At 50.0% G+C, this 14,430-nt stretch overlaps 1 protein-coding gene across 7 annotated transcripts in view; it reads right to left on the minus strand.

The window, feature by feature from the left end:
* Positions 1–5,861: 5,861 nt before the first annotated feature.
* Positions 5,862–14,430, minus strand: part of Cacna1b (calcium voltage-gated channel subunit alpha1 B) — a 158,809-nt gene continuing 150,240 nt past the window's right edge. For 4 of the 7 annotated variants that reach the window (XM_050139968.1, XM_050139969.1, XM_050139967.1 and 1 more), the window contains 5 exons: positions 12,079–12,214; positions 11,755–11,871; positions 9,571–9,775; positions 9,101–9,345; positions 5,862–8,783 (listed from right to left, as the gene is read on the minus strand). In XM_050139968.1, the coding sequence (XP_049995925.1) occupies positions 8,253–8,783; positions 9,101–9,345; positions 9,571–9,775; positions 11,755–11,871; positions 12,079–12,214 (1,234 nt within the window). In that variant the 3' untranslated portion in view covers positions 5,862–8,252. Of the gene's footprint in view, positions 8,784–9,100; positions 9,346–9,570; positions 9,776–11,754; positions 11,872–12,078; positions 12,215–14,430 lie in introns of those variants that run through there. The other 3 variants (XM_050139973.1, XM_050139972.1, XM_050139970.1) reach the window with 2 other exon arrangements.

Genomic DNA, 14,430 nt, shown 5'->3' on the forward strand with positions numbered 1-14,430 from the left:
GGTCTTCCGGAATGTCCCAATGAAGGGCTTACTGTTTTTGTGTCTTGCTCATTCACCTTAGTCTCTTGTACAACCAGGGTACACATCCATTCCATTCTTGCTGACGATCTCCACTCTTCCCATGGCTAGCTCAGTTCACAGAGCCGATAATGATCTATTTTTTCCTCCTAGCAACTTGCCTTCTCTGCTTCCTCGAGGAACAGATTCCTGAGGTCTCCAGGATGGTGGAGACCAATGCTGCTACATCCATGCTACCGAGAATGAGCCCACGGGCTCCCGACTTCCCTTCCCATGTCGTCCCACGCCAACAGCAAATAGCCAGACTTGAACGGGCACCCATATACCCAAGAAGGTCGGGAATGTTCAGCTGGAACAGTTCACCTCTTCAAAAGCCCCATCCCTGCCATCTGCAAACCCCACCCTCGGAGAATCCCCCCAACAACAACAAAAAACAAACACGAAGGAGTCTAGTTTCGAGTTCCTGGTGGCTCCTCCCCTAGAGCCGCAAACAGCCCAAGACCCTGCCTAAAAGCGCACTTGGACACAGGGCCAGCTTGTGGCAAACACAGCATCACCCCTGGACTACAGTTCATAAATGCCCCCCTTTAGTTCGGCCATGTGATTTTTCTCCGGCCCCCTTTCCTGCCTTGATTTCTGGGGGCTGGAGGAAGAGTCACCGGGGAGCTGCTTTGCCCAGAACAAATCTGGTCTTCTACTTTTTAATTTGGCTTGATCTGGCTTACTGCGTCAGCAGGGAGATCTCTTATCGGGGTACAGAAAACCCATTAGATTCCAAACTTCCAATATCCCCATAAGGCAGCCCAGGCCTGACACAAGAGGATCCCTAGAGCATCCTCAGAAACCTGAGAAGTCACTTCCCCAGCTCAGCAAACCCTGTGTTAACCTCCAGGTTCCTTCTCCTGTTAAGCGGGCCAAAGCCCCCCTCCAGCCTTCTGGCTCTGGGCTGTTCCAGAGTATCGGCTTCCCTCCCGTCCCAACTGATTACCCTGGTTACCGCTATCACCTCAAGCTTCCCCACCGCTCTGCTCTCCTCTCCACCCTGGCTGTTGCCAATCTGCCCCTCTCTGTCCCTGAACTTGGGACTCCCGCAGATGCCTCTGACTGTTCTCACTTTCGTATTAGCAATAAGCCTTCTTCCCACCCGTGGCTCCCCTGCACCCTCCCTATAGGGACAATAGTTTAATTACAGAAAACAACAGCCTTTAGTATTGCTACTATCGTTCTTCAGTATATATCAAACTAACATCTATTTGGAGCGAACCATGTTACAGTATTTGTGCTTTTAAATTATTTGTACTTCTGGCCCTATTAAAAAAATCAAATTAATTTCGACTTGGAATTTGGAATTTCCAGCTATTTCTGAACTGTACCTAAATACATTTCAGAAATTTTGTGGTGTTTATGTGAAGCAGTGTTTTCAGCGATGGTAACTGTAAAATCCAAACATCAATTCTGAAATAGTGTTGCGAATGCTCTGCCTTCTGTGGGCATATTAATATTCAGCTAAGACGTAATTCTTTGTGTAAAAATAATCAAACATTTCCTCTCATTAGTATGCAAATTTGCTTTCATCTTTAATAAATGGAAATATATATGTATATGCAACACTTGTTTTAAAATAAATTTCCTGACGACTTACTCTTAAGCAATTTTTTTTCATGGAAGGCAGCTGTGCTCTTCTGACCTGCATGGGTACAACCACCACAGGACGTTCATGGCGCATGCATGGCATTGCCCACTCCCTTCTTACAAGGGCTGTTTTCTCTATGTACTTTATACATGTACATAGTCATGATCTTGTAAAAATTCTCTGGTTACAAAGGGTGGGGAGTAGAAAAGATTTTAGAACTGGGACCACTCTGCCTGCTAAGGATGATCAGTGTTAAGCTTCAGACCCCCCCATTTTCCCCACCACCACACCCCGCCCCCACAAATGGCTATTTAACATATCTAAGCTGGACCTGGTAGCCAGGTTCTCCCAGCATCCCTCAGTTACAGGGTGTGGCTGGCATACCCTGCTCTCCACCCTGAATTCTCCAGCCCAGGGGCTGGACTGTCCTCCCCTCCCCCCCCAGGCACTTCCCTATAGAATCCAGACATTTTGGTTACCCACCCTTTTTGTACCTTTGGCCTCTTGGCTGCTGCACCAGGTTTCCTCTCCCTTCCCCTCTCCCACGTGACCCAGCTCAGCCTGGTCCTGTCCACTCTGGACTCCCCCAGATGTCCCAGCTCTAACTATGCTCTCCCACAGATCTACAATAAGCTGTCTCCTCCACCATAGCTAGGGGCAGTCATGTCCTCCTTTCCTTTTTCTTTATTCTTCTTTTTCTTTTTTTTTTCATTCAATTGGCTTTCCAGGTATAGCAGTCTCAGAGCCGTATCAAATCGTAATTATATTTAACCTTTTGTATCTGCCCACAATTGCTTTTCTTCTGCTAAAATACAACCACCCCAAAGCATACTAAAATTGTTGGGCATACTAAGAACCACCAGAAGTCCTCTGCCCATATTCCAGAACAGTTCCTTGGAGCTCCCCCTTCTCTCAACCCCAACCCTACCTTCAATGACAGCACCAAGGCCCTGCCACTGCCCTATTTTTCCTAGGTGCATGTTCCATATAAAGCCTGCCGTCGTGGCCTGGCCTGTTGCTGACCCCATCCCTATCCTTGAGTGAGGTTTGTGGCAGGGTGTGGTTTCTGTGGTATTCCTTGCCCCACCCCATCACTGAGAAGTTCTTTCACCACAAAACCCTTTCAACAATGGTCTTACTTTTACCCATTAGAAAAAGTGCTAAAATTGGCTAGGACTTCCCAGAATAAGTGAAGTAATGCATTGGACTACAAATAAAACACGCATGAAGCAAATCTGCAAGCAAATATCTCCACTCAAAACTATTAGGGAACAGGTAAGACATGAGGGCAATCTGGCTGTGACACATGTCACCTCATGAATGGCCAGGGTTGGCTTGGCTGACCTAGCTGGCTAGGCTGGTCCTCTCTTCCCCTCTCACCAGACTTTATGCATCTTTCCTGAGGCTGCGTGCCCAGTCAAAGAGGACAACCTTCCCCCAGCTAAAGGACCCACCTTCAGTCAAGAATATACTAGTAGCTGGGCAGTGCTGGCACACGCCTTTAATCCCAGCACTGGGAAGACAGAGGCAGGCGGATCTTTGTGAGTTTGAGGCCAACCTGGTCTACTGAGTGAGTTCCAGGACAGACTCCAGGACAGGCTCTAAAGTTACACAGGGAAACAAACCCTGTCTCGAAAAACCAAAACCAAACCAAACCAAAGCAAAACAAAACAAAAACCCTAAAAATAAATAAATAAATAAATAAATAAATAAATAAATAAATAAATCCTAACAGCTATGCTCCCCTGACAGAACTCCAAACACGCTCTTAAGCGGGCACAGTAAGAAAGAACTGAGACCTGTCCGCACATGCTCACCTACTCCAAATGCCTGCATCAAGAGATTGACCAAACGAACCCAGCCTTGCTTTCAGAGAGGATAAAGACTGTGTCCTACATGATCACAACAACGTCCCTCTCCACCTCCTACTGCAAGATCTGCCTGAGGAAAGCTCTCGGTTGACAGGAAAGATGTGCTATGCTCCAAGCAACCTAACAGGTCCCTGGCCTCACTTTCTTGGAGTTATTTCACAAGTTTCCTGGTGAAGACATAAAACAAGTATCTTCCCACAAGATACTTGTGGGAAGGAGGAGCTAACAGAACAAAGATTCCATCAAGTCCCGCTTGGGAAATAAATGTGCACAGGAGCACGGCTGGCTAAAACGTCCTATGCCCAGTCAACTTTTTACCTCATATACGGTTCAGCATCAGGACCACTTGGGGTGGGGACGGTAAATGGAATCTTGGGGAGGGCATCTTCAACTCCTCTCTACATCCAAGAGGAAATTTTGAAAACCCCATTACTATTACCATAGACCTCATGTGGCTAAGAAAATGATCACACACAGAAGTGTTTATAAAAAAGGCGTGTGCTTCTCTTACAACTCAGAACCTGACTACAACTCCTCTGAGAATATAATCATCAGGTATAATCCATCATCAGGTAGGAAAAGGCCAGTTTCCAAGACTCTGCAGGAAGACACAGTCCAAATAAACCCAGCACATTATTGTTTTTGCACTAAGACAACAAAGAAACTAAAAGTCGGGGGGGGGGGGGGCTAGCATTTCTGTTTTCATCTTTTACCTTTCCGCCTTTACTTTGGGTCATCTGGTCTACCTAGAACTGGTGGTACCTAGCCTATCTCATTCAGTCAAGGCTGAAGGCACAGGGAGAATAGCCTAAGGCATCTCACAAATTTTTAGAATATCTTGTTCCGGACACTCCCAAAGGGTACCAAAAAGTACCCAATCATCCTAAACCTGTAGCTATCTTGGATTTCAGGGACAGCAGAGGCTCAGGAGGCAGACTCTCCTTAGAGGAAAGCTATTATCCACCGTGATGAAACTGCACCCCCAGAGAAGTAATCATCTAAGACTTTGTGCCCTCGGTGAACTTTGGACCACCCTCCAGATCTAGAACTGACACAATGACCAGCTGGACCACACCCCTTGATGAGGACTTAATTATGACTACCTCTCTTCCCATCCTCCCAGTTCTTTCTCTAAGACTAATATTGCATCAGTGCCCAGAACTGGGACTCCTTTAGCTGTTCCTGCACATGGATGAAATCTCCTCTGCCTCCCACCATTCCTCTTATCTTAGGCATACTGAGAGACTGAGATGGCCAACCCTAGCTTTGTTCTGTTTTGTTTTAGATGGCAGTAGCCTTAAAACCACTGTTCCGTTTAGACAGCTGCTGTATACACTGCTGTCCTCATCACACGCCTGGCCGACTCTTTGTCCTTCCTCACTTAGTAATGAATCCCACAGCTCACTCTCCACACCCCTTGTTCTAGAGTTTAAACAGTCAAATCACTGTGGCACCTCACCTACTGAGGGAATAGGCAGAGGCATGAGGTCCACAGGGCCCATGTGTCTCTGCTATGTACACCAGTGGGCATGTGTCTTCCAGGGATGGGCACAGACCAGTAACAGCTCTGAGGACACTCTAGGACATGCAGTCTTTGAGCAGGAGGGACTTGGCCAGGGACTGATGCCTTTTTAGTAACTTTTGACTTTTAAGTAAACAACAGCACAACAGCAGCTGCTGTTAGAACCTGTAGCTCAGAAGCCTATCTCCTTAGGGCCTTATGAGCTGCAGGATCCGATTCACCCACTCACACTGGGCACTGCAGGATTCTGGGTAAGCATAGTCTTTCCTACATTCACAGCCTCCACTGCAGTGTCTTCTGGGAACTCCAGGGCACCAGCACCTCTCACGCATCGGGCATCAAAGCATTCTGGGCATTATTGTTCTGCATCATCTGGACATCTGCAGGGTTCCAAGAAATGCTCACCCTGTTTGTCAGACCACATCTCGCTCTTGCATTTAATCCAGGGCTCACAAGCACATTGCTGAAGTTCTCCATTATTCTTGAGCCTCCTGGCAGAGCACCCTCTCCACCGACGCACTGAGACACACCGCCCTCAGGTACCACCCAGCAGCATCCTGGGTTTTGATTTTGAAAATTTTTTGGTTATTTTTATTTAATCCAAGGACTTTGCTTTATACAAAAAGTCATTGTAGAAACAAGAGCAGAATCCAAAGTTTGGTTTGTAAATACTATCCAGGCAGCAAACTAGTCAAGGGGTTCTTTTAAAGTAGATCCCATTTGTGTTGCGTGATTGGACCTCTCTCTCTCTCTCTCTCTCTCTCTCTCTCTCTCTCTCTCTCTCAACACTGTTAAATATAAAGTTTTGCAACAAACCTTCAATTTATATCAAATATAATTAAAAATTAACAAATGAATACATTGTATCAAAAGTACGAAGCTATACATTTCATGCGCATACTTGTATAATGTATATATGGATATATTTTACATGCACACATAACTTGTTCAAACTACAGCCACTGCTTGACAGGTTCCAGATGCAGACAGCTGGTTGTTGTTGCATTTCAAATTTGGCAACTCACTATGGAATTTCAAGGGGGAACAGACAACAGCTTGAGAAGAGACAGTACAGAAACAAACCCAAAGTCAGGAAACAAGACACCATGCCTCCTTTCCCTGCTTCTTGTAATTTTTCATGTATACCAATGCCTGGAAGAAAAGCCAGCTACGCTAATGTGGGGTAAAGATGATTCCCAACCCAGGGCTGTCTGGAGCAGCTGTGGTTCCATACAGAATGTATACACTCAACACTCAAGAGAACAAGGGCTGGGCTTGGAACAGAGACAGAACGTCAGTATCAAAATGCACATCCTTCTACTTTGCAACATAGGTGCAGTCACATGCACAGCCCAAGGCTCCTGGTTAATTTTACCCTACTGGAATAAAATACTCTGTTATCGTTAAAGTTTCAGGGTATTGTGCCTTCGTATAAGGAAATTCTATAAAAGGTTTGGTCACAATCATGCTGAAACCCTAGACCAAGTGGTGGTCTTGTTTTGTTTCTAGTAATGTGTCTTTTGTTGCATAGCCCTATGGTTAACAATAGCCACTCGCTGAACACACCCACCCACCCATACACACACAAACACGCACACACATCTGCATCTCCTGTGAGCACACACACACACACACACACACACACAATCACACATTAGTTTCTGTGCGAAACATGGGATAGAAGTCAACAATCCCACCAAGAAGTCATCGGAAATTTCAAAACACAGCGAACACACCAAGGAGTGCCTGCCTGCCTATGTGCACCCTTGCTCTAGTGGCCTCCCGCTGTGCACATCCTGCCTTCCTGGGTATGGGTTTTCCCTTCGCAAAGTAGCGGTGAGGTGAGGCTTTATTTGACTGCTGCTCCCCCCCCCCCAGATCTGGGGCCAGGGACCCTACGAAGCTTTAGCTATCCAGTCTCACCCCATGAGCCATTTCCTCCCTGCCTGTGTCTTGTTACGCTGCCAGCACGGGCTTCTTCCTCCTGCTCTACTCTCCCTCGTCTTTATTAGTGCTTAACACTCTGCAGCATTCCGTGAAAACTAGTTTGTTTGTTCATTTCTTTGTTTTTGTTTTTGTTTTAACACAACAGAGATCATACCCTGCTTGGCAGGCATCCCATCCCTGAGAATCAGATTTAAAAACAGATTGAAAATGCCTCATGCAAGCACGCGCTCTGCTACTCTGTGGCTTCTTGGGAACCCATCACTCAGGGGAGGTGCACGGGGCACCACAGCCGCTTCTCTGACTGGACACTGTCAGTGTTCCCCACGACACAAGCTGCTCTGAGCAGTTCCCACCCAATCCTCTCGCTAGTTCCTGAGGCCTCACCTCAGACGTGACGCTCAGAGTCGGAGATCAGGCACTTGGTTGAACAGAGGAGCCAGGGGCATTGGGGACTTCCTGGGCAGGGTAGAATCCATATACAGGAACATCGCATACAAGTCACAGAAACAATGCAAAACGGGACCTTCCTACATGTTGATTTTTTTTTTAAGTTACATGAACATTCTTTCCCTGTTTTGCTTTTGTTTGTTTGTTTTTTTTTTTTTTCTTCTAGATCAACTCTATAGAAATGACAAACAGCTTAAGGTATTGTGGCTGAAAGCCAGGACCAACAGCATGAGCATTCTCCAGATTCGGTCCCTAGGTGGAGACAGTACTGAAGGCAGGGCCTTGAGAGCATCTCTATGCACGTGTGCTGTTTGACTTCAAGACAGACAACAGACGTGAGATTACCGCGGCCGGCAGGTGCTGCCAGGCCACAGCTGGGCTCCTTCCCTTGCTTTCAGGTGCACCCTCTCCCCGACACCAACACATTCGGACAAACGATACTCGCCATGAGACTCAGACCTCCTAACAAAGTCCCAAATACCCACCCTGGGTGCTGGAGGCCATGCCATAGGATTTGGATTTGCTGGGTTCATCTCGACTCAGCTACCTCCTGCTTAGGATCCAACATCTGGCATGGAACCCAGGAAGGCAGTACACAGGAGGATAGAGAGAACCACACCCCTCTAAGAAAGGGCTTTATTAGTCCATCCAATGTAAAAGGGAGGGAGGGAGAGAAGCAGGGGCCTCCACCACAGAAGCCACGGCGTGAGGCCCCTCCTCCCAGGGCTGTGACCCCACAGCCCAGAGCGGATGATAAAACTCATCAACTGGAACCCGCACCCATGGAGCTGGTGCGTGGGTGGTCGCGGTGCAGCTAGCACCAGTGGTCCTGGTCTGGGTGGTGGTAGCTGTGCCGCGCCCGGACGCCAGTGCTGAGTCCCAAAGTGCAGTGGTAGCCATTGGGCACACGGCGGAGAGGGTGGGATTGGGAGGTGAGGGAGGACACGTAGGAAGTCCTGGAGGAGCGGCCAGAGTTGGTGGCCACTGCCTCTTCAAAGGTGAGTGTATCCTCAGGCAGAGTGTGGGCAGAGGCCTCACTGTCCAGACGCTGCCCTAGGTAAGGGTCAGAGCCAATGCGAGATCCAGGGGCCAGAGGCTGGCTCAGGGGCTCTTTCTGGAGCAGGGCATTGTGTTCTGAAAGGCCGCGGCTGAGACGGCCAGGGGAGAAGGCTGGAAGGCCGCTCTGACCCCCAGCAAAGTGGACAGGCGAGGAATTGGCGGTCTTGTAGGTGATGCTGGGGCGTGGGGTCAGGGGAGTCTGGGGGAGCTGCCTCCGTCCACCTCGGCCCGGGGTGCTAGCACCAGATGTTGACATCAAGGGGCTCCCATTAACAGAACCACTGCCCTACATGAAAAAGGCAACAGCAAAAAAATAAAAAATAAAAACCACATTAAACAACACAGCACACAGAAAACATGGGCACCATCATGAAGGGATGCGGGGAGGACGTAAGGCAAGCAAGGGAAGCAGGAAGGACAGACACCTTGAGCAAGGGCTAGAAACCTGGAGTCAGAGAGGAAAATGGAGAAGAAAGCACTGAGGAGGATCTGGGACACCATGGCTAGGAAGGCAGGCTCGAGCTGGGGTGCAGGACACGGAAGGTGCTCAGTCTGGGGGACGCGAAGTTGGAGTGTATGAGCCATGCTTCCCAGTGTGGTTACCTGTGGGTGGGGTCCTGGCTCTAGCGCCGCTGTTGGAGATGTGGGGTGACTACTAAGAGAGGGCTTGTGTTGCGGGGGCTCCCGACTCCCAAAGCGGTCACAGGAATAGAAGCGCTGCTTCTCTGAAGAAGAGGACGAAGGCTGCCTCCGCTCCTGGGACCTTCCCCGCTCCTGCTTGCGCTCCCTTCGGCAGCCTGTGGATCCTTCTCCTTGGGGCAGGCCAGATCCTGCAGCACTGCTTGGTGCTGGCCAAGAAGGAGAGAGGTTAGCTAAGCTGAACAGGAGCAGGGCAGAGACCTCTGGCTCTAGACCTACGTGCTCTTCTGGGACAGACTGAGACTCAGTGCCTGACCTGGTCCCCAGATTGACTCATGCACCTTTCTGTTGCGGGCTAACTCTGGAACCACATGTCACACCAAGGAAGATGGTCCTGTGGACTGCTAGACCCTTCCCGGACCCTGTGCACGTACCCCCTTCTGTGTCAACAGACAGGCTGGGCCCCTTTTCCAGGGACCTCTGCTTCTTTTCCCTGCGCCGGTGGCAGCGGTGATGATGGTGATGTGAGGCCTGGCTAGGCGGAGGCCGGTCCAGGACGGTGTTGCAGAGGTGAGTCCCGTGGGGGCGTGGAGCCAGGGTGGAGATAGAGCGCTTCATGGGGCTGGCATCAGGGGCAGGCTGCAGACAAAGGACAAGGGATGAGGAGGCGCATGGCCTGAGTCAGCAGGCGGCTGAGAGACCAGGAGTTAGACAGATTTCCTGGTAGGCAAACAGGGAGAGGGGCCAGGGCTAAGTAATAAAGGTGGTGGATTTCCAAAAGGGCCAGCTTCTCCCTCAGGCTCCCCACCTGAGACAAAAGCCTGGCATCTTAAAATAACCACCCTGTGAGCTTTGTCTCTCTGGCCAGCAGGCCCCTGCTGGCGGACTGGCTCAGCAGGCTGGATTGGATGTGTTACACAACCAACTGTTGTAGGTCAATCCACCATCTTCAAACTGACTACATAAGAGGAGGAAAACTCTTCAGAGACTTAAACTTCAGTGTCAGAAGGAGAATGGATTTTTCAGTTTCCCCGAGTTGCCCTTCTGCTTTGTTCAGGGTCTGTTTCCCTGCAAAGCAGGCACGCATGTATGCTTCATGTACACATATCTGCTGCATGTACACATGTCTGCTGCATGCACGCATGTCTGTTGCATGCACACATGTCTGCTGCATGCACACGTCTCCTCGTCACCATAAATGCTTTCCTTCAACTGCTGATTCAGCCTGTGCTGTGATGCTGGAGGTTTCTCCACCGCTACCTGATGGGCTCCAGGTCTTTTCCTACCTTTTGATTCTCTAACTGGTGGAGGAAATGAACTGATTAAGACCCAGTCAAGTCAGAGGGAGCCACATCTGGGACAGATGTCTGGAGATGGGGCACTGCTCCAGACAGGCAGACTGGAAACAGGGCTGCTTTGTGTGGGTCCCGCCAAGAGAAGAGCTGGTTTGACTGAAGAGCCCCAGTGAGATTCCTATCTGGCTATAGGGGACGACTTCTTTCGGTCCCTCTGGAGGACCGATTCATATGTTGTCCCCGTCCCCGCCCCCCAACCATGACAAATAAATTCAGGACCTATGGAGAGAAACTGCTATGGAGCTTAGCCACAGCCACCCAAATGTTGAATGCCAGCAGAAAGCACCTCAGCAGGTGACACCATGGGGTTGGGCCAAGGACAGAAGAACAAACAGCTAGAAGGAGAAGGAAGACAGGGAACGAGAGGCTGTTGGCTAGGGCCATGTAGAGACACTGTAAATGGAAGATATGGCAGAGGGAGGAGACAGTATCTAGGGACCATAGGAAGAAGGAGCAGAGCCAGGAGAACCACACAGGTTTGGGCAGGCCCTGAAGACTCAGATCAATCTGCATCCCTTCTTGGCTTCAAAAGTGGAAATGCCACAGGCTCGCAGCTGTGACCTTGAGAAAGGCCGATTCCAAAGTCAGGCATCCAGCTCCTAGTAAAATGGTCTAATGAGGAAAACCCCACAAGAGGTCAGAGAAGAATAACGGTCCAGGGACAGGGCAGGAAGGGCCAAACCAGAGCCTCAGGACAACAGAAGGGCAGACTGAGGCAGGAGGCGTTACTTTTTGGACTGTAGAATCTGCTCTGGTGCTGGTGTAAAACACTAGCGGAGGAGAAGGTGGAACACAGCTGGAGAAGAGGGAGCACAGCTGGAGGAGAGGGATCACAGATGGAGAAGAGGGAGCACAGCTGGAGATGGAGCACAGCTGGAAAAGAGGGATCACAGATGGAGAAGAGGGAGCACAGCTGGAGAAGAGGGAGCACAGTGGAGACAGCAGAGCTGCGGCTATGAGAGCCAGAGGAAGAACGCCGAGGAGAGAGTAGGGTCTTGTGGACAAGGACTAGGTAGGACCAGAACTGGGAAAAAGACACCAAAGCTGTAGATCCAGAACTCTTAATGCCTCTTTCTCTGACCATAAGACTGTCCTGGTGAGGCCGGTACGATGTCTCAGAGGGAAGGAGGTGTCCAAAGTTGCAGAGGCAGGTGACTTCAGGCTGCTGCCTGCTTCTCTCTGCCCCCAGTTCCCTCTCACCAAGCCCCCTCCCCCAGCAACACCTCACCCTCCCACAGCCCAGACCCTTCCAAGACAACACACCTGTGTTTCTGCCGCCAGGCGTGGCATAGAGGCAGCCCGGCCTTGGCTCTCCAGCCCAGGCTGAGGCTCCCCATCAGGTCCTCGCAAGGTCATGTTCTGCATCTGGACGTCCACAGCCTGGAGGACAGCAAGCCCCTCGGTTACACATCACAGAGCCATCTGGCCCCACTCCTCCCCATCTCACCTGCTCTGACCCCTGACCCATATCTGCCACCTCCCATAGCACTTGAGTCCGTGTTCAATTCACTCCCCCACGCCCACCTCACAATCCTCACCCCCATTCACACACTCGCATCTAACACAACCCTTCCGGGGAGGGCTCACCAGTTTTCCTGGATGCCCCACAGGGATCTCTGCAGAATGGCCACGTTCTAGAGGTGCTCTGGCTTCATAGAGAGTGTCCTGGGTCCTCTGTGTGCCCCAGGACAGGGACTCCTTGATGCCGCTTTCCTGGGTTTGTCTGGAGAGAGAAACGTTAGAGATCCGTGGGCTGCGGAGTGCTGTTAGTGCTGGGAATCTCCACCGCAGCCACGGCAATCCCGTACAGGGGCTCCAGCATGGCACCAAGCCGAGATACAGCACCAAGCATGGGGTTAGGACGGTTCCTGAGGGCAGAGGACTTATTCTGAGGAAAGCCAGATGCATCATTACCTAGTCTGGAGACAATCAGCAAGTTCTTCAACCCTGGTACCAGCTCTTCCATGATACAGGCATTTGCCACAGACTATGGTGGGAAGGACAAGGCCACACAGTGACTTGACCTAGTGGTGAAGCCTGGGTAAATAGCCTGCAGCTAAAGGAACTCCAGAATCCTTCCAGGGCTGCTTTTCCCAGAAGTCCCTTGCTGGTGGCTCTTCCTTACACCCACCTCTACACCATGAAGGACCCATTTAGTGTCCAATCAGCCTCTTAGTAATCAGATTATATACTGCCCTCAGCACCCACTTCTCACTACGCCTGCTCCTCAGGGAGCCTAGAGTGTTCAGATTCAGGGTGAGACTCCCACACAGCACCGATTCTTCCCACACAGCCTTTCTGCAATGACCTCATTTGCATCATACAGGTTGAGTGACACTGGAGCAGGTCAACTTAGCACGCTCGGCCCAGGGCCAGACTCAGTACACACTGTACCGAGACAGCCGCCCAGATCTGTTCTTGCTGGGCATTTTAAACATGAGTCACCCATTGTCTTCTGAGAACACTGTATGTAGGCCATCTCACCTCAGTGACTCTTGAAACAACCCCAGGAAAGGACTCTAGCTGACAGGGGGCCAAGCTAAACACTAGAGCACTGTCAGCTCTGAGGTCACAGAACAGCCCAGACCCTCCATTGCTGGGACATTAAATACAGTGTTCTCCAACTGTGAAGGTTTGAATGAACATGGTACCCACAGACTCATAGGGAGTGGCATTATTGGAGGTGTGGCCTTGTTGAAGAAAATGTGTCACAGGGGCTGGGCTTTGAGGTTTCAGGAGCTCAAGCCAGGCCCAGTGTCCCTCTCTCTCTTCCTGCCGATTCAGATGTAGAACTCTCAGCTGCCTCTCCGGCACCACGTCTGCCTGCATGCTGCCATGCTAACAACCATGACCATAATGGACTAAACCGCCTGTAAGCCAGCCCCAATGAAATGTTCTCCTTTGTAAGAGTTGCCATGGTCATGGTGTCTCTTCACAGCAACAGAAACCTTAACTAAGAAATTGACCTTCAACTGCATTACGCAGAGGTTATGGTCATCAAAGTACCTGAAGCTTATTTTCCTCCTGGAAGCCTGGGTCAAATCCAATTAAAGACTCCTAACATTTTATAGGATACGGTCACATGCACACTCACATACTCTCACATACACACCTGTAAGTGCTGTATGCCCAAGCACACATTCCCCATCACACACTCTAACACACACGCTCCTAAAATGTTTAATCTTAAGTGCAGAAGAGCGACCCTAACCAACTTGTGTGAGGGAAAGCACATAAGCGAGGGTGTCTGCAGGGCTCTGCGTGGCTGGTCCCAGGATGGACTTTCTCAGTGGGAAGCCCAGCTAACAGCACTTGCCATCAAGGCTCCCTCTGCATTGTCTACTGCCCACGCCATGAACTTGGGCCTGACTGTGCAATGTGTAGGGCTATGGCCTGTGAGTCAGAAGGAGAGGGCCACATGAGATCGGCACCTGGTCTCTTGACATTTTCAGGGCCAACATGAGATGGTGCATCCCTGGAAGCCAGCTATCAAGGGAAGTTAAAAGAACATGGCTTTCCGTGTGCAACTAGCCCTGCCCAGAGATCCTCCACAGCCTTTGGTGAGTGACCCTTGATTTCTGACTCTGGATTTGATATCAAGAAAAACCATCTCAGAGTAAAGTGAAACAAAGGATTGACCAATTTGTCTAGGTAACAGCCTTAGAAATCAAAGCCAAAATGACAAACTGAGAAAAGGCTCAGAGGAGCCAGGAAGATCAGAGTTATAATTTTCTATGAATAGGTATTTGAGAACTCAAGGCAGAATCAATTTCTTAATAGTCCACAGGCATTAGAAGCCTGCGACAGCAGAATCTGGAAGACAGGGACAGGCAGTGGCTGTCATAGGAGTAGCACAGCTATCTGCCCACGCTCCATGCCATCTACCTAACACTAGGCAGCTAACACAGAAATCCCCTGTAGGAACAGGCAGATAGAAAT

This window comes from Alexandromys fortis, unplaced genomic scaffold (genome assembly GCF_014885135.2).
Source record: "Alexandromys fortis isolate MF-2015 unplaced genomic scaffold, M_Fortis_MF-2015_v1.1 scaffold_33, whole genome shotgun sequence".
NCBI classification, from domain to species: Eukaryota; Metazoa; Chordata; class Mammalia; order Rodentia; family Cricetidae; genus Alexandromys; species Alexandromys fortis.